Source organism: Oncorhynchus mykiss, chromosome 22 (assembly GCF_013265735.2).
Source record: "Oncorhynchus mykiss isolate Arlee chromosome 22, USDA_OmykA_1.1, whole genome shotgun sequence".
In the NCBI taxonomy this organism is placed as follows: Eukaryota; Metazoa; Chordata; class Actinopteri; order Salmoniformes; family Salmonidae; genus Oncorhynchus; species Oncorhynchus mykiss.
Window position 1 is genome coordinate 19313802 of NC_048586.1, and position 17067 is coordinate 19330868.

Consider the following 17067-nt stretch of genomic DNA (forward strand, 5'->3'; position numbering starts at 1 on the left):
CGATTTCAGAGCACTCTCTTTGAGTGTGCAAGGGAGCAGAAAAACTAACGAATTTACGAACGCACCCCAAGTCTGTCTAGACAAAAACGCGCCCGTAACCAAGGCTGAGCGTCTTGGTTGCCAAGAGCAAAGAATCTTACACATTCATTTGGACTTTGAGGCAACAATGTTGTGCTGTGATGCTATCAACAAGTTTAACCCGTTATTCTAAAACGGTCTATGCAAGTACTTTAGAGTGTAAGCAAAGGTTAAAATAGCCTGCTAGCTAACGTAAACTATGGATGTAATGGCGCGCTCACTGACATCCAGTGCTTCGTCCAGATTACAACATTCTTCTGTTGAAGAGGAGAAGGATGACACGGCCTACCTTGCTGCATTGACAGCTCAAAGAAATGCCAACGCTTTCTTTGAGAAGTACGACAAGGGTGAAGTTCAGGAGTTGCTGAGCCTGACCTCTTGTAACTGGTTTCTGGGTGGTGATGACTTCACTCAGACAGTTGAAATGCCGCCGGGCATAATCAAACAAATGAGGAACTTCACTAACTCAAACTGTATCATTCTCGCACCTGTGGATGTGCGAGTCCCTCTTGATTACAAGGTGGTCCATCAAATAGTCAGAGAGCTCACAGTTGGCATCTATTGTTTCAACCAAGTGCCATGTATAAGTCTTGAGCCCAACTTTGACCAGAGCACCTCGTGCCAACTGTCTCCAGCATATTATGATACGAAAGTAGGACAAATTTTGGTTAATGTTGACTACACCATCAAGGCTCTTTGGCATGGAGCCAATATTCCTAGAGAAAATCGCATTCGCTTCTCTGAACTCTGGAGAAGCAGCATGGGTGTCGACTCAAATGGAGTGCCCCAGACAAAGAAAGATGTGTTTGCAGAGTTTCTCACTGCAGGTATTTGGGTGACAGCGAAATGTAATGTAATGCAAGATCAATACTGACATAGATAAATGCATGCCCTAACTTTGAGGCAAAATTGTGTCAGTTTTTTAATAATGATGTTGATTAGATTCAATTGAACATGCCTACTTTAGAAATAGGATTCCCCTCAACTGGTGATGCTTGTTGAATCCTCCAGGTCTTCAGGACATCTCGGGGGAGCCCTGTTACCAGGGCATATACAACATGGAAGTCAATGTGGATCCTACCTACGACCCCAACAGTGCAGAGGAGGAGAGGCTTTTTTCCCAACACCAGGAGAGCATCCTGCTTAAGCTGACATCCTACCTGTCCTCTGTCCGACAGCACGGCAACCTGTTTGTGTTCGAGGGCGCCCACAGTCTGGCCAGTGTGGTGAGGCTGACTGAGGAAAGGCTGGAGCTGGCCACCTATCAGAGGCTGCAGCAGAGGCTGGGTCTACAGGCAGGCCTGGTTAGGGGCTGCTTGGAGAGGAAGGCAGAGGTGTGCAGAGACCTGGCTTACCTGCGCCTCCTCACATTCCTGGTGCCCTTCCTGGTAGGGCTAAAGAAGAGGATGAAGATCCCAGACCTGGCGCAGATGCTGCCGGCTTACTCAGGTCGGTTGCTACAGCGCAACAATGAAATATAACTTACAGGATCTCCATGAGCAACACTAGCTACATCTCTGTGCTACTTACTTACTGCGTTCATAATGGTATTTGAATTCTAGACTGAGGCCAATTGTCTGTCACTGAAACAACTAGGTTCCCCATTGCCTAATAAATCAGACTTTTATAACCAATACTTAATATACAGTCTGAAACATAGCAATGCAAAATCAAAGTTTTCCTTATAAGCCAGAATGTTGACAACAATGACTACAATTCCTTTTTAAGTTACTCTACCGGTTGTCTGGTTGGTCCTTCAGCTGCTCAAAACGTTTGACAAAATATCCACAGTAAAGCGTTGTTTCACAACATTTTTTTAGAGCGCGGGTACTGCTGTTGAAATGTATATCACCTGACACGTGTAAAACCATGTAAACAACTGCAGACTTCGGTTACTGTACTTCCGTCTTGTGCACGTGCCTTTGGTCACAAGCAAACAAATCTTAATTGCCACACACAGAGATGCGTATCTTGAAGTCAGGCTAATAACAATTATTTTGGATATTGCCTCAAATTTCAACCAGCTGAAGGACCAACGCCACAGACAATCGGCAGAGTATGTTCAAATTCTGTTTATTCAACATTCTGACTTGTAGGAACTGTTTGGAATGTTTTAACATTAACTTGTGTGGCGATGCCTACACAATTTGAAGGCATTGCCACGTTTCATGCCTAGGTTCCCTATGGCTATCATACCATTGGCTTTGGGGTTGCAACAGATGTGTTTATCTTTGTTTTAATTCTGTTTTTGTAGATGATAAACTGAAGACAGAGAGGGAATTACCACCATTGCTCCTTGGACCTGCGTTCGCCTGTAAACATTTTCCGTACAAGTCTGATGAGTATTTTCACCTTCACGGTGGGATTGAAGTTGACATCGGAACCCCTCAGCTAGAGGAAGTCTCTGAGGAAACAAAGGTGAGAGTTAGATTCACTTACCAGTGAGCCGTCAATAGCCACTTAAGAGCTATCTACTTCCACAGTGAGGCCCTAGTTTCATAATGAAATCAGGTTGTCTTGTGGTTCATTCCAGGAAGCCTTTGCTGCACTGCAGAGTCTTGCAGTGGATCACCTAAGAGATCTGCTAAGTCAAGACACCACCTACAAAGAGCACTTCCCCGTACCAGTCCACAAGGTTAACGGCAATAAGTATGTTAAGTTCACTTGCAGAGAAGCGGTCTTAATATGCACGCATAAACACACACATCTCATTTACATTGAGCTCGGAGGCCATACACTCCACACACTCGCACACAGATGCACTTGTAAGAGAACACAAACCCATGCTTTTCAGTGTCCAATGGTCAGGCTCTTACACGCTGCTTGATGTCTTTGGCAGCTATCATGTGATCTCCATTGAGGTGGGCTCATTCTACCCTCAGCCTAACGTGGTTCCATGGTGGGAGGCCCTCAACACTGCCATCAAAACCCTGAGAGGGAAGAGACTGCCTCTCTCTGACGTCCAGCTGCATGAGCAGTTCAAGAAGACATTTGGCTACAAAAAGGCCATCAATTGCAAGGTGCTGATGGAAAAGAAGATATAGCAATATAGGAAGCTGTTCTTTAAAAAAAAAAAATAGTATTAGGTAAATGTAAAAGGCTTGTATGATCGTGTGTGTTATTTCTCACTGGGGTCAGAGTGTGCCATTTGGCCTGCGTGCTGCGGCAGAGCGTGGCCTATCCGCTGTGTTCTACTCGCTGTGCCGCCGGAACTCTCCATCTCACCTGGGAGTCCTGGACGAGCAGGGCTACTCCCTGCTGCACCACGCCGCCAAACACAACCACACTCACATCATCTGCCAGCTGGCCACCACCGGGGTCAACCTCAACCAGACAAGCAGCGGCAGGTTCAGCCGCACAGGTCAGAGACATGCCTCTCTCTCCCTTACTCTCATTTACACACTGTCCTCAACTGTTTACAAACACCTTTTATTTTTCAGTGAAATCTGGAGGTGGCGGTGGGCCCCCAAAAGAAGGAGCTGGTAAGCACATACCAGTGTGAACATGCCAGCCTCACTCTACTGTAACGAAAAAGGGCTTTCAGACACAGCTTTCCACTGTTTGTACCTGTTCCAGGCTCCACTCCCATGCACCTGGCTGCTCAGTGTGGTTCCCTGGAGGCCATCAGCTGTCTGCTGGCTCTGCAGGCCGACCACCGGCTAGTGGACCGCAGGGGCTGGATGGCTGTGCACTTTGCTGCCTACTACGGCCAGGTGGCCTGCATACAGGCCCTTTGCAGGAAAGACCCAGAGCTGGTGGAGATGCAAACCACTGCCGAGTGAGTGAGGAGGCACTTCTAGGTTTAGAATAGATGACATGTCTAACAGGATTCAGTAGGATGCAACAGCAGGCCACTGGCACCGTTACACAGATGCTTTCAGTGTCATTTAATGTAACACTAGCATGACATTGCTCTGTAATCAGCACATACAACAGTGGAGGCTGCCGAGGGGAGGACGGATCATAATAATGGCTGGAATAGAGTCAATGGAATGGTATCAAACACGTGGTTTCCATGTCGTAGATACCATTCCATTGACTCCGTTCCGGCCATTATTATGAGCGGTCCTCCCCTCGGCAGCCTCCACTGACATACAAGTAACAGACGCCACAAAATGCACTGGAGGCGGTACGGATGCATCTGCTTCTACGTGCACACAGGTTGACAGTGTTGTTTTTTTTGTCTCCTCAGGTACCGCAGCTGCCCGTTGCTCCTGACGGCCACGTCGGGCTCCGTGGAGGCCCTGGACTACATGCTGTCCGCGGGAGCCAACTGGAGGAGGAGGGACAGCAAGGGCAACGACGTCGTGCAGCTGGCCGCCCTCTACTTCCACCCCAAAGTCCTCAGGCACCTCATCTCGCTGGGCCTGCCGGACCTGCCTGTCTGGAAGATCCTCGTGGGTACGCTGCCTGGTGGAAGAGATGGGAATTAGCTAGCGAGCGAGGGTTAAGCGAGGCCAATGTTTGTTTGGATCGCAGGTTGTATCCGTTCGATGAGTCTGCACGGATACTGAGGTGTGTGTGTGTGTGTGTGTGTGTGTGTGATGGAGCAGAGATGCTGCACAGCGAGGACCACCGCAGGCTGGAGATGGCCATCCGCTGCCTGGAAGCTCTGTGTGTCACGGCCAAGTCCTTCTGGAGGGATATCCTGGATGCAGGTGAGTGAGTTTTTGGAGAGTTTGGGCCTATATCAGACAGGAATGCCTTGTTTTAATACTATAGCCATGGATACTAGCTTTGTATTGCCAATTTATATTTTGCCAATTTTCAACCATCCTTAGAGTTATACTCCATATCACAGTAACATTACAGCATTAAACATTTTTGGTACTACGGAATACAAAGCTAGGCCACTTGCAATAGAATCAAAATATCGAAGGACCCTAAAGCAGTTGACCTATTCTGTAGGAGGGATCCCGGCCCTGTTGGAGCTAATGCGCAGCACGAGACCAGCGCTGCAACGTATGGCTGCCGCCGTGGTGTGTCACATCTCGGAGAGGACGCCCGTGTGTGAGGCCCTGGTGCGCTATGGTGCCGTGCCGGTTCTGGTCAATCTGCTGGGCAGCCAGCAGGCCGAGCTCCACTCCCGCTGTGCCCTCATACTGGCAGACCTGGCAGGGCACAGTGACCAGTACCAGTCCCTCATAGCCCAGCAGGTTAGTACTACTGATATAATAAGTCTTTCCCATAGCCCATCTAGTTAGTATTGCTGTAACTAATAGGTGGGTTCAGTTATAACCAGGCGTGTGTGTGTGTGCACGCACGTGTGTGTGTGTGTGTGTGTGTGTCTGTCTGTATTTGTGTATGTTTGACGATTCGTGCATGCGTGTTTGACAGTTCATTTGTGTGTGTCCAGGGTGGAGTGGCCCCGTTGGTGAGGCTCCTGGGCTCGGACCTACATGATGTGCTGGTGAACACTGTGCGGTGCATCAAGGCGCTGTGTGTCCGTAGCCCCGGCAACCAGACGGCCGTGGCTTTGGTTGGGGGGATTCCACAACTTGTGGAGCTCTTGACTGTCAGATCAGGTACACTGTTAAATCATGAGTAAGACGATGATCATGATGTTATAGAACATGATGATGAATCGTCTTTCTGGCCATGTATCTTCAGAAGTGTTGCAAGAGGAGGTGTGTGCGGCTCTGGCTGAGCTGGCTAAGGGACACCGGGAGAACCAGGACACCATCTGTGGAGTGGGCGCCGTGGCCCCGTTGGTGCTCATACTGCGGGGGAGGAAGATAGCCGCGCAGGTGACGGCAGCCAGAGCCCTGGAGGCCATCGCTGATCACAACCCTGCCATTCAGGCCCGCTTTCTGAAGAAGTCGGCCGCCAAGCACCTCCTACGACTCTTAAAGGTAGGACCTGAGCAAGTCAAATCATTGTTTCCCTCATTTTTAAATATGCTTATGGAATTCTTGAGCATTTTATATTCATGTACTTTAAGTTGTGTCCCCTGGGCCATGTTCAGGGTTGAGTTCAGTAGGGCATGCAGAAAATGAACATTGTGCTCTTATGGGACAAATTCAGATAGTACCTCCCCATTTCAATCTTTCAAAAAAGTTTTCTCCCTATTGAACGTGGCCCAGGTGTTCCAGGTGGAGGCGAGGGAGCAGGGGGCCGTCTCTCTATGGGCCCTGGCAGGACACACTCTGAAGCAACAGAGACTCATGGCAGAGCACATCGGCTACCACTTCATCCTCGAGCTCATCCTCTCCTCCTCTGACAGGATGCAATATGTCGGTAGGTTCTCTCATTTCTCATATTTTTGTTTTAAATGCTACCCCTCTGTACTTGCTAAGTCTCTTATGCAAAAGAGGTCTTTTAAACCAAAGTAATCTCTCTCACAAGAGGAAGTTAAATGGCAATCATCGGTTCATGGACAGAGTTGGCTCGCTGACATCAAGCTTTTCCAGACATTTTATTCGGGTCAAGGGGATGCCGTCTCCGGGGATCGATGAAACTAAACACTGAGTGTCGTAAAACAACGAAACTTCCATGCGCTGTTGACAGGCGATGCGGATAAATGATTGACTGTACCATAAACAGGCACCCTGAGGTTTGTGCTGGAGCGAGGCTCACCTCTGTCACCGCGAGACCCGCCGCCTCCTGCCCCCAGACGGCTTTCCTCTGCTAGACTCATCACCCGCAGCCAGAGCACAGGAAGGCATGCAGTCGGAATGCCTGTCTGTCTATCCCTCCATTGGGAATCCCAACACCTTGAAAATAAGAGGAACACAATCTCAAACAAAATTTGAATGTAACAAACATTTCAATATCCCAAAGTTGATTTGGAAGAACTGGGGTATCAATTGAAATGGAATGGGTCACTCCCCATACCTCTGTCATTCCTTGAACACGTGTTCCCGGGTAGTTTTTAAGAGCCTCTACTCTTCCCTCAGGTCCTCGTTCTGTAGACATGTTTGACAGACCATCTGTACAGCAGCTTCTGAAATAGTTTCTGTCCAGACAAGACGACAGATGGTTCTTTCATTCCAGCCTTCTTTTTCACCAAAAAAATGCCTGTCGTTCTCTTAAAAGGGAGACGAACTGAGGTTAATGATGTGGAAATGGTAGGCCTGCGCCTGACCACAGTAACACCCCGACCAATGGTTTAAAAAGTGAATGTACAGATTGAATTCTAGGTAACACTTTACCTGAACCGTCTGTCACAAAGTCTCCATAACGCCATCATAGTAATGGCACTAACAGTCATGACTACTAATGTCAGCTTATAGGCCTAGCGACTAACTTTACACTATGCATAACCCAAAATTGTTATTAGGGCCAACTAATTGACAGGTCAAAACTCTAGCCAACTAGCTTACCTAGATAATATTTTCCGGCATGACTCTTTCATGAGCTGACAGCTGGCAGGAACTTATGCCTTCGTCCTGTCATCTTTACACTGATGGACACCACTGCTGGCCGATACTCCATAAAGGCATCACTCACTCACATCCCAGCACTGCCACCAATTGTCAAATGTGGTATGGAGGTTTCAGATCTGGTCAGGCCAGAGAGGGACCTTATGAAATAATTCAAGTCGAGGTTTACATACAATTCAGCATGGTAAAGTGTAAACAAATAGTATTGTCTTTCAGGCTGCCAGGCAGTTATAGCACTGAGCAGGGACAGTCGGAGCCACCAGGACGGGCTGTGTAAAGAAAATGGGGTACCCCCGCTGGTTCGTCTACTACGGGGGTCCCGGACCACAGAGAGTACCCTCCTCAGCGTTATACGATCCCTGGGCATCCTGTGTATTGGTTTGTACATTCTCACTGTTGCATGTACTGTGTTTCTCAAGATAAGATTAAGGCAATCAAAGGTTTGCATTGGTATCAATGGGCGATTTTGAGTAAACCTTTGTCATGATACTACTTGACGATTTTGACCATTGAAGTTGTAACAGTGCTACAGTAGTAACATGGCTTTCAGACTTGACTTGGAAACAAGTCATGGTATACAAGCTAATAATATACCATAACTTCTAGTGCATGCATGTTTTGTACATCTAATTTTAGGAGGGGCACACACCAATAACCCAAATAGCCAGAGGGTCATAGCTGAGGAGCAAGCCATTCCAACTCTGTTAGAACTTGTGAAGCACCAAGAATCACTGCAGGTCAAGGTAAATACATTGGAAATCGATCACACACAAAAAAAAGTGTTTTCTCTCTCCCCTTAAATGTCCTTGGTAGTGCCGCAAAAGTCCCACAAACAAGGGCGTCCAATACTAGAATTTCCATTGAAAGAAATTGAGGCTTGGGTGACATGTTGATTCTCCCTCAGGTCCAAGTGGCTCAAACGCTGGCCTGTGTGCTGCTGGGAAACCAGGACCTACAAACAACCTTCTGGGAAAAAGAGGAGTTTACCTACGAAACAGTTCTAGAGTTGCTACGAGTGCCAGATCAGGTAAACTATTTGAAAGACTGTTTGTGGGCTACTTCATAACTTTAGCCCAGAACCTTTCAGCTGTCAGCACAGTCACTAACAAGATGAGGTGGAACAAGATATGGGTCTAATAGAGATTAGAAAGAAAAGCATCCAAGATACAATACTGTTATCGCAATGTGCAATGAACTACTGGCACCTAATGGTCAAGACTGCTCAAGCAGTAAGGGGTGTTGACACTCCGTAAAGTGCATTCCCCATGGCAATTTGTCATGTTTGCCTTTTCCTAGCAGGACATCTGCCTGGAGGCTGGTTATGCCCTGTCTCTGTTTGCCTACAACAACACCACCCAGCAGGCAGCCATCCTGCAGAATGGTGGCATTCCCATAGCCATGTACGAGCCCTTCTTGAACTCCAGGAACGAGATGGAGAGGGCCAAAGCTGCTTTTCAGGTAGCCATGAACTAGATCGTTAAAAAAATCACCTGAGGGCCACAGTAATATCAATGAGTCATTAACAGCTGCTGATTTGTATGTGTTTTCCGACTTGACACGGAATTAGTGTTGGGTAATGCCTTTTATCGCTACCTTTTCGTTTTGTGGTAACTGGTCTCTCCAGATAGTTGTGCTGGCCAAAGTGATCACAGACACGGACCAGGTGACTCTGTCTGCCAGAGGGGTGACTGTCCTTGTAGACCTTCTGCAGTCCACTAATCCCAACACTGTGGTCCTGACAGGTAACTTCAGCCCAGTACTATGTATGGGAAGAACATTATATACACTGAGCAAAAATATAAACACAACATGTAAACTGTTGGTTCCATGTTTCATGAGCTAAAATAAGACCCCAGAAATGTTCCATACGCACAAAAAGCTGATTTCTCACATTTTTTGCACAAATTTGTTTTACATCCCTGTTTAGTGAGAATTTCTGCCAAGATAATCCATCCACCTGACAGGCGTGGCATATCAAGAAACTGATTAAATGGCATGATCATTACACAGGTGTACCTTGTGCTGGGGACAAAAACCCATTCTAAAATGTGCAGTTTTGAGTGTACAGAAATACGTGATGAGATCCTGAGGCCCATTTTTTTTAAAGTTATCTGTGACCAACAGATGCATAATTAATTTATTTCAATTGACTGATTTCCTTATGAACTGTAACTCAGTAAAATCTTAAATTGTTGCGTTTTATATTTTTGTTCAGTATAGAAGAACACTAGTCTTACCTTACTGCATACATTTCTGCCATAGCTCAGTTGCTAGCCAGTCTGGCTCACACCCGGGCAGGTATTCCTGATGCTATTGTCACCATGGGAGCTGTTGGTCACCTATGTGCTCACCTGTATTCTGAGGAGGAAGAGGTAAGGATGGGACTTGTGGTATGGGGGAGCATTCCTGTCTATGACTATTGCCTGAAATCTAACAGACTATCAAGATAATTCATTCTACAACCATCAAATGCTATCCAACTTGACATATTTCAGGTTACGATGTGCAGATTTTTGATACAAGCATTGTGGTAAAATCTTGAATATCTTCAGGTGCGAACGGCATCTTCAAGTGCCCTCGGCTACCTCACCTTTAACCGTCACGCACATCGCCTCTTGTTGGTGGAATGTCGAAACACTCCATCTATGTACAACCTTTTGACCCAGCATCTCATCGAGGATGCCAAGATCTCACACATTTTTACTGCAGAGTTCGAAAGGCAGAAAATAGTGGGGCTGCCATCACTAAGGTATGTTCGTTTTTTTGCCCTAAAAAGCTATGCTTTCATATTTCTAGCTGGGATAACATCAATCATTTCTGTCCTTTTTAAAACAGTTTGGAGATAAATGGTGGCCCACCTGTTCCTCAGCGCAACAAAAAAGGTACATTTTTATGCTGTACATAATTATTAGAATCTATTTCATATAATAAAAAGTCGCAATCGTCTTTGTCGCCTCTACCTACGGCAGGTTTGTCCAAAAAGACAAGCCGCACTCCTGGCCTGTCAGTGTCTGCAGGCCACTTTGGGAGGACCAGCTCGGCTCCAGTTCTCCAGCTTCAACCCCAGAGGAGCAGGACAGCCAACCCCAAGGTTAGGCTGCAGGGAGAGGGGCCAACCCATAGCTCCCAGCCCACCCTGGAGTCACTGAGGCTGGATAAGGACAGCCAGTGGCCCCGGCAAAAGCAGTGACCCTAGAGGTCAGCCTAGGATCTAGGCTGGGCCCCTGACTGGGCTAGCTTAAAGTTGTAGTGAAATGATTACTCAGGGAGCCATTCTATTTATGTTCAAGATGAATATATTATATTGATATTATTAATGGGAATGATTGACTTAATGGAATAATATATTGGAAGTCGAATGAATAAAAAAACCGAAATGAAACACTTAACACAGAATGGAGTCCTTTCTGCCAGGATGTATTTCAAAAGTTTAATGGTAAATAGTAGGAATTATATGGATATGTACATAAGTGAACGTCAGTCCGTAACCCTCAGCTTTAATGGTGGAAGTTTGATAGCTGCCTCCTTCACTTCTGCTGTTATGTTCACACCCAGGGGAGCTCTAGAACACAAGGGGCAACAATTAAGCTATAGAACTGTTATCAATTGAAGTGAGTCATCTTTTTTTTGACTTACTTGGGCTCATAGTTGACCTCCTCAGTATGGGACAGGATGCCCTTTCCTTCCCTCAGTCTCTCAACTCCATTCCTGAAATAAAGTGTGGTTGAATGCACTGGACTCCAAAGCCATATATAAGCTGTGTATTATAGCTTATTTGTCATGTTTTCTTTATTATATACAGTACCAGTCAACATTTGACACACCTACTCATTTAAGGGTTTTTCTTTATTTGTACTATTTTCTACATTGTAGAATAATAGTGAAGACATCAAAACTATGAAACAACACACATGGAATCTTGTAACCAAAAAAGTGCTCAAACAAATTAAAATATATTTTATATTCTTCAAAGTAGCCACCCTTTGCCTTGATGACAGCTTGGCACACACTTGGTATTCTCTCAACCAGATTCATGAGGTCTGGGGCCTCATAAAACTGTGCAGTGGATTCACGTCAAAAAGTGGCATACGGGCGAAACAAAGTGCTTAAGCACAAAAATATAATGATTTATAACACAGTGCGCATCCACGTCGGGTTTCCCTTTTATAAATCACAATCGACAAGAAATTTGCCGCACGTGAGCGAGCATCTTGTCCCACCCTTTTAACACCCAAAGTTGCCTATAAATAGTGAAACGCCCCTAATTAATATTCATCCATACTGACTGCATGATGGCAAATCGCGACAGAAAGGCAAAAAAAATAAATTTCACCTAGTGTGAAATGGAAGTTCTTGTAGGGGAGGTTGAAGCAAGGGAAAAAAAATATTGTTTGGTAGACACAGTGTGGCACATTGTCTGTGCAAGGCTAAGTGTTTGTGCTGCGGGGGAAAGGGGACACCGTATCACAATCCCCTTGATGAGCGACTTGCCAGTATTATATGGGAATCCCTCCTGAGTGGAGTAGTGACGGAGGGGGACATGCAAGACATACTGGATGATTTTGATTGTCAAAGCTACCCAATTGCCTAACACCTTCAGGTGTGGTAATTACCCTGATTGTAACTGACAATGACAGGGCCATTATCACATTGACAGTTCTGGGCAACGAACATGTGATAACAATATATGAAACTGCACTCGTATCTGTCCGACTGAGGCATCGTAAACGGCATCAGTTTAAACGTAATTTGTCCTACTGTTCACCTTTTATTTATGAGAATACATTTCATAACATGCAATTACAGATCCAATTAAATATGATTCCTGATTAAACTACAACATATTTGAGGGGTTATTTTGCAAAAACATCTCCGTTTGTATTTATTATCCTAAATCATGTTTCTTGTGTGTTTTTATTCGTGTGCACTCCAGGGAACTCTTCATATATAATATGTGAGGTAATATTTCAATTTATTTTAAACAATGGTATCGATTTCAAAGTCTTTCGAGTTTCATCCTTCTGCCTTCGGAGTCACAGTTTCTCATTTCTCCAGGTTATGTGCGTAGGTATGGGTCAAAGTGTCGGTGGAGGACCGCACATTCTCCTGTCAAGTTTGTTTTTTATAAATCCCAAAAAGTTTGCTTCGAAAGTGGTGTACGCCTTCTTTTGTGCCTGTGCAACGTTTTTAAATGAGGCCCCTGGAATGCATTTCAATTAGCAACCACTACTAAAGGACACCAATAAGAAGGGACTTGCTTGGGCCAAGAAACACGAGCAATGGACATTCAACCGGTGGAAATCTGTCCTTTGGTCTGATGAGTCCAAATTTGAGATGTTTGGTTCCAACTACCGTGTCTTTGTGAGACGCAGAGTAGGTGAACGGATGATCTCCGCATGTGTGGTTCCCACTGTGAAGTATGGAGGAGGTGGTGTGATGGTGAGGGGGTGCTTTGCTGGTGACACTGTGATTTAGAATTCAAGGCACTAAGTCTTACTAAGCGCAAACTAGATGGGATGGCCTATCATTTTTTTCCCAACAGAACAATGACCCAACACACCTCCAGACTGTGTAAGGGCTATTTGACCAAGAAGGAGAGTGATGGGAGTGCTGCATCAGATGACCTGGCCTCCACAATCACCCGACCTCAACCCAATTGAGCTGGTTTGGGATGAGTTGGACCGCAGAGTGAAGGAAAAGCAGCCAACAAGTTCTCAGCATATGTGGGAACTCCTTCAAGACTGTTGGAAAAGCATTCCAGATGTAGCTGGTTGAGAGAATTCCAAGAGTGTGCCAAGCTATCATCAAGGCAAAAGGTGGCTACTTTGAAAAATCTCAAATCTCAAATATATTTTAATTTGTTTGAACACTTTTTTGGTACCTACATGATTCCATGTGTTATTTCATAGTGTTGATGTCTTTACTATTATTCTACAATGTAGAAATAGTAAAAATAAAGAAAAACCCTTGAATGAGTAGGTGTGTATATATATATTTTTTAATTAGTTATACTATTTTGATATTGATTACTGCACTGTTGGGTAGAGCATGCAAGTTAAGCATTTCACTGTACTTGTGCATGTGACAATAAAACTTTAACTATATATTTTCAAAACCAAAATAACTAATAGTCTTCTACATACCATGCGATCATGACTCCATTGTCAGTACAAAACTTGGATGGAGGACAAAGCAAATGTAATCCAGTGGTGTCTGTGACAATCTTCAAAATCTTTCGGATGTACTGGTTACTGGCAACTCCTCCTGACACCACCTAACAGAGCAAAACATTTAGGACACCGTATGGACACCATACAATTGTTTGTAGAAATACTGTGCCTTCAGAAAATATTCACACCCCTTGAGTTTTTCCAAATTTTGTTGTGTTACAGCCGGAATGTAAAATGGATTAAATTGAGATTTTGTGTCACTGGCCTCCACACAATACCCCATAATGTCAAAGTGGAATTATGTTTTTCAAAATTGTTACAAATTATGCAAGCCTATATAAATTCAGGAGTAAACATGTGCTTAACAAGGTATATGGACTCACTCTGTGTGCAATAATAGTGTTTAACAGGATTTGATTACCTCATCTCTACCCCACACATACAATTTCTGTAAGGTCCCTCAGTTGAGCAGTGAATTTCAAATACAGATTCAATCGCAAAGACCAGGGAGGTTTTGCAATGCCTCGCAAAGGGTTGGAGTACAGAGCCAAAACAAAACAAAAGTGTCACTGCCCCAAAACTTTTGGAGTTCATTGTACACTGAGTATACCGAACAGTAGGAGCACCTTCCTAATATTGAGTTCCTCTTGGCCTCAAGACAGCGTCAATTCATCGGGGCAAGGACTTTACAAGGTGTCAAAAGCGTTCCACAAGGATGCTTGCCCATATTGACTTCAATGCTTCCCACAGTTGTGTCAAGTTGACTGGAAGTCCTTTGAGTGGTGAAACATTCTTGACACACACAGGAAACTGTTGAGCGTGAAAAACCCAGCAGCGTTGTAGTTCTTGACACAAACCAGTGCACCTGGCACCTACTACCATACCCTGTTCAAAGGCACTGAAATATTTTTTATTGCCCATTCACCCTCTGAATGGCGCACACACACACACAATCCATGTCTCAATTCTTAAACATCCTTCTTTAACCTATCTCCTCCCCTTCATCTACACTGATTTGAAGTGGATTTAACAAGAGACATCAATAAGGGATAGCTTTCGCCTGGATTCTATATCATGGAAAGAGCAGGTGTTCTTAATGTTTTGTTTAATCAGTGTATATTAGTGCTTTATTCTTGTTCATTTTTTACAAATGTTAGTATTTCTTCTTCCACTTTGACAGAGTATTTTATGTAGATCGTTGACAAAAAATGACAAATTAAATCCACAACAAAGTGGAAAAAGTCATGGGGTGTGAATACTTTCTGAAGGAGATAATTCAATGCAATATTGTGGATTAGATCATCTTGATAGCTGTGAAAACTCCTATCCAATGATTGGATTTCACTCACCAGTGTTGGATTGCAGGAAGGCAGAAGGTCTTTGGCCTTACAGAACAAAATGGCACGATGTGTGCGCTTGGCAATGTGAGAGGCCACTGTGTGCTGCGTAGCAGCAGCTATGTCATTAACACATGACAACAAAGTTCCCTGCTCCACACCTTGGATGAAAAAAAACATGAAGGTGCATTTTCACACAAAACTTGTCTTTTGGTATTTGTTTCATTAGTCCATTTGTTGATATAGTCGCAAAATGTTTTGCATATCAGCAATCAAGGATCAAGATATAACTTTCAAAATAAAGAAATATAGCTGGGATTTCTGTATTTTGAAAGTTATACATCTCAAAACCTTGATGGCTGGCTGACATGCAAAACATGTTGGGCCGATATCAACAATGGACTAATGAAACAAATACCAAAAGATTGTTTTTTGGGTGGAATTGTCCTTCAACTTAAGTGAACTGATTCTATTAGTTGATTAAGGAAAGGTTATGATATAAATGCATATATCTTTATGAATTATTTATTACCTTCCTCTTCCTCTTTTTTCTGTATTGACATCGTCACCTGATTTCGCAGACCAGCAAATGAGAAGTTACAGTCATAGTGCGCTCCCATTGGTGGCTTGAAGAGAAACTTCAACCTGTCTCCATCTCGAGCCAGAATCTCTATTGCTTGACCCCCACTTATCATGGAGCACTTTGGGTGTTTGATGAGTGACAAACGTCTTGCCACCTGTGAACACACAAATGTCACAAATTCAAGGCCAAGAAAACCCACCGGCCTCTTAAGTGTTTTCTAAAAAGTTATACTCTTTACCTTGTCCATAGTGTCCCCTGGAGCTTCATCCAGTGTTTGACCCAGGAGAAGAAAGTCATCAATTCCTCTGGCCAGAGCCAAGAGAGAGTGACCTCCGGAGACTAGGAGGACGAGGAAGGGGAATACTACAGGCTGGAGCATCCTGACTGTCAGGGCGTGGGCCTCCATGTGGTGGATGGGGATGAAGGGCTTCTGGTGTAGCTTTACAAAGTTCAGGCTAAAGTGCAGGCCTATCCCCAGACTCAGGGCCAGGCCCGGCTTCACTGTGGTGGCTACAGCAGACAGTTGACTCTGGGTGACGCCACTTCTCTCCATGGCCTCCTGGACGACGCGGCCTATGTTCTCTCTGTGGAGCCGCTGGGCAACAGTGGGAATAATCCCACCAGTCCTACAATCAAATACAAATGGAGAACATGATGTCCTTTGCAAGGTTTTATCTTGATTCTTGACCAAGGGGGGTATGGCACTGATAAATAAGACAATCACTTTTGTTGAAAAAAATACAAGATTGTACCCACTTCATGTGCACCTCTTTTTGTGAATGAAGAGATTCTCCAAGGATTAAACCTGTTTCATCCATTACAGCCGCACCTGTCTCGTCACAGCTCGTCTCAATGCCGAGAACAAGCCTGGAACTCATTTTTCTTCTAAAAGCACATTTGCTTAAAATCTTGGCTCTAAACATACGTGTGCCCTGTTGAGCCGAAGCTTTATATGCAAACATTTTATTTCACTAAAACCGATTTTCCCGCACTAGCCAAAATACATGCTTAAATTACTGAAATTTGGTAAGCACCGCTATCCGTAGAGATTCGCAAGAGGCGAGGAAAATAGCTCTGCTACCAGGGACCATTACGATGGTCTATTAGTATTTTCTAAAGTTATGTCATTCATTAATAACTTGATTTTAAGTCTCACGACAATGCCACTGTCAGTGACAATTAAATACGTTTGCATTTGTCGCAAAAGCTAAAATTGCGGTGTTGAATTTTTGTGTGCGGAGCTCCACGACCTCACGCTTGTACTTCTGAGGAGCTTGTGTCACATGTAAACAATTCCTCCATGAAACATCAAATAGTTTTCTAGTTAGGTGCAGTTACATTATTCCGAGTTGAAAATGTGAAAGAACATTTCAAAATGTTTTGCGGATATCGACGGGAATATGTTTTAATTAAATAACTACTTTTTTATTAACCTAGAAAACAAAACTGTGGGTGTCTCTGAATAGTGACAACCTTTATTTCAGGGGGAAATTATATGCAGTTGGACATCAACAAGC

General features: G+C 44.5%; 2 protein-coding genes across 4 annotated transcripts; one reads left to right on the top strand and one right to left on the bottom strand.

The window, feature by feature from the left end:
• Positions 1 to 12: 12 nt before the first annotated feature.
• Positions 13 to 10849, top strand: ankar (ankyrin and armadillo repeat containing). Of its 2 annotated transcripts, none has more exons than XM_021579210.2 (23): positions 13 to 905; positions 1090 to 1527; positions 2333 to 2496; positions 2612 to 2727; positions 2918 to 3098; positions 3217 to 3439; positions 3519 to 3560; positions 3655 to 3856; positions 4271 to 4479; positions 4632 to 4736; positions 4987 to 5234; positions 5435 to 5603; positions 5689 to 5930; positions 6162 to 6315; positions 7677 to 7838; positions 8097 to 8203; positions 8365 to 8487; positions 8757 to 8918; positions 9085 to 9202; positions 9723 to 9832; positions 10013 to 10209; positions 10296 to 10342; positions 10430 to 10849. In XM_021579210.2, the coding sequence occupies exons 1-23, from the start codon at positions 278 to 280 to the stop codon at positions 10648 to 10650; spliced, it is 4368 nt and encodes a 1455-aa protein (XP_021434885.2). In that variant the 5' UTR covers positions 13 to 277; the 3' UTR covers positions 10651 to 10849. The 2 variants fall into 2 exon arrangements, with proteins under 2 accessions (XP_021434885.2, XP_021434886.2); XM_021579211.2 differs by having other exon boundaries at positions 8760 to 8918.
• Positions 9204 to 16845, bottom strand: osgepl1 (O-sialoglycoprotein endopeptidase-like 1). 2 transcript variants are annotated; one of them, XR_005038798.1, is made up of 9 exons: positions 16307 to 16845; positions 15789 to 16176; positions 15500 to 15704; positions 14980 to 15128; positions 13604 to 13734; positions 11097 to 11168; positions 10927 to 11022; positions 9698 to 9818; positions 9204 to 9219 (listed from the first exon to the last, which is right to left on the bottom strand). XR_005038798.1 is itself a non-coding variant. In XM_021579215.2 (7 exons), the coding sequence occupies exons 1-7, from the start codon at positions 16510 to 16512 to the stop codon at positions 10938 to 10940; spliced, it is 1236 nt and encodes a 411-aa protein (XP_021434890.1). In that variant the 5' UTR covers positions 16513 to 16845; the 3' UTR covers positions 10857 to 10937. The 2 variants fall into 2 exon arrangements, 1 of the variants encoding a protein (XP_021434890.1); XM_021579215.2 differs by lacking the exons at positions 9204 to 9219; positions 9698 to 9818 and having other exon boundaries at positions 10857 to 11022.
• Between the last annotated feature and the right edge of the window lie 222 nt (positions 16846 to 17067).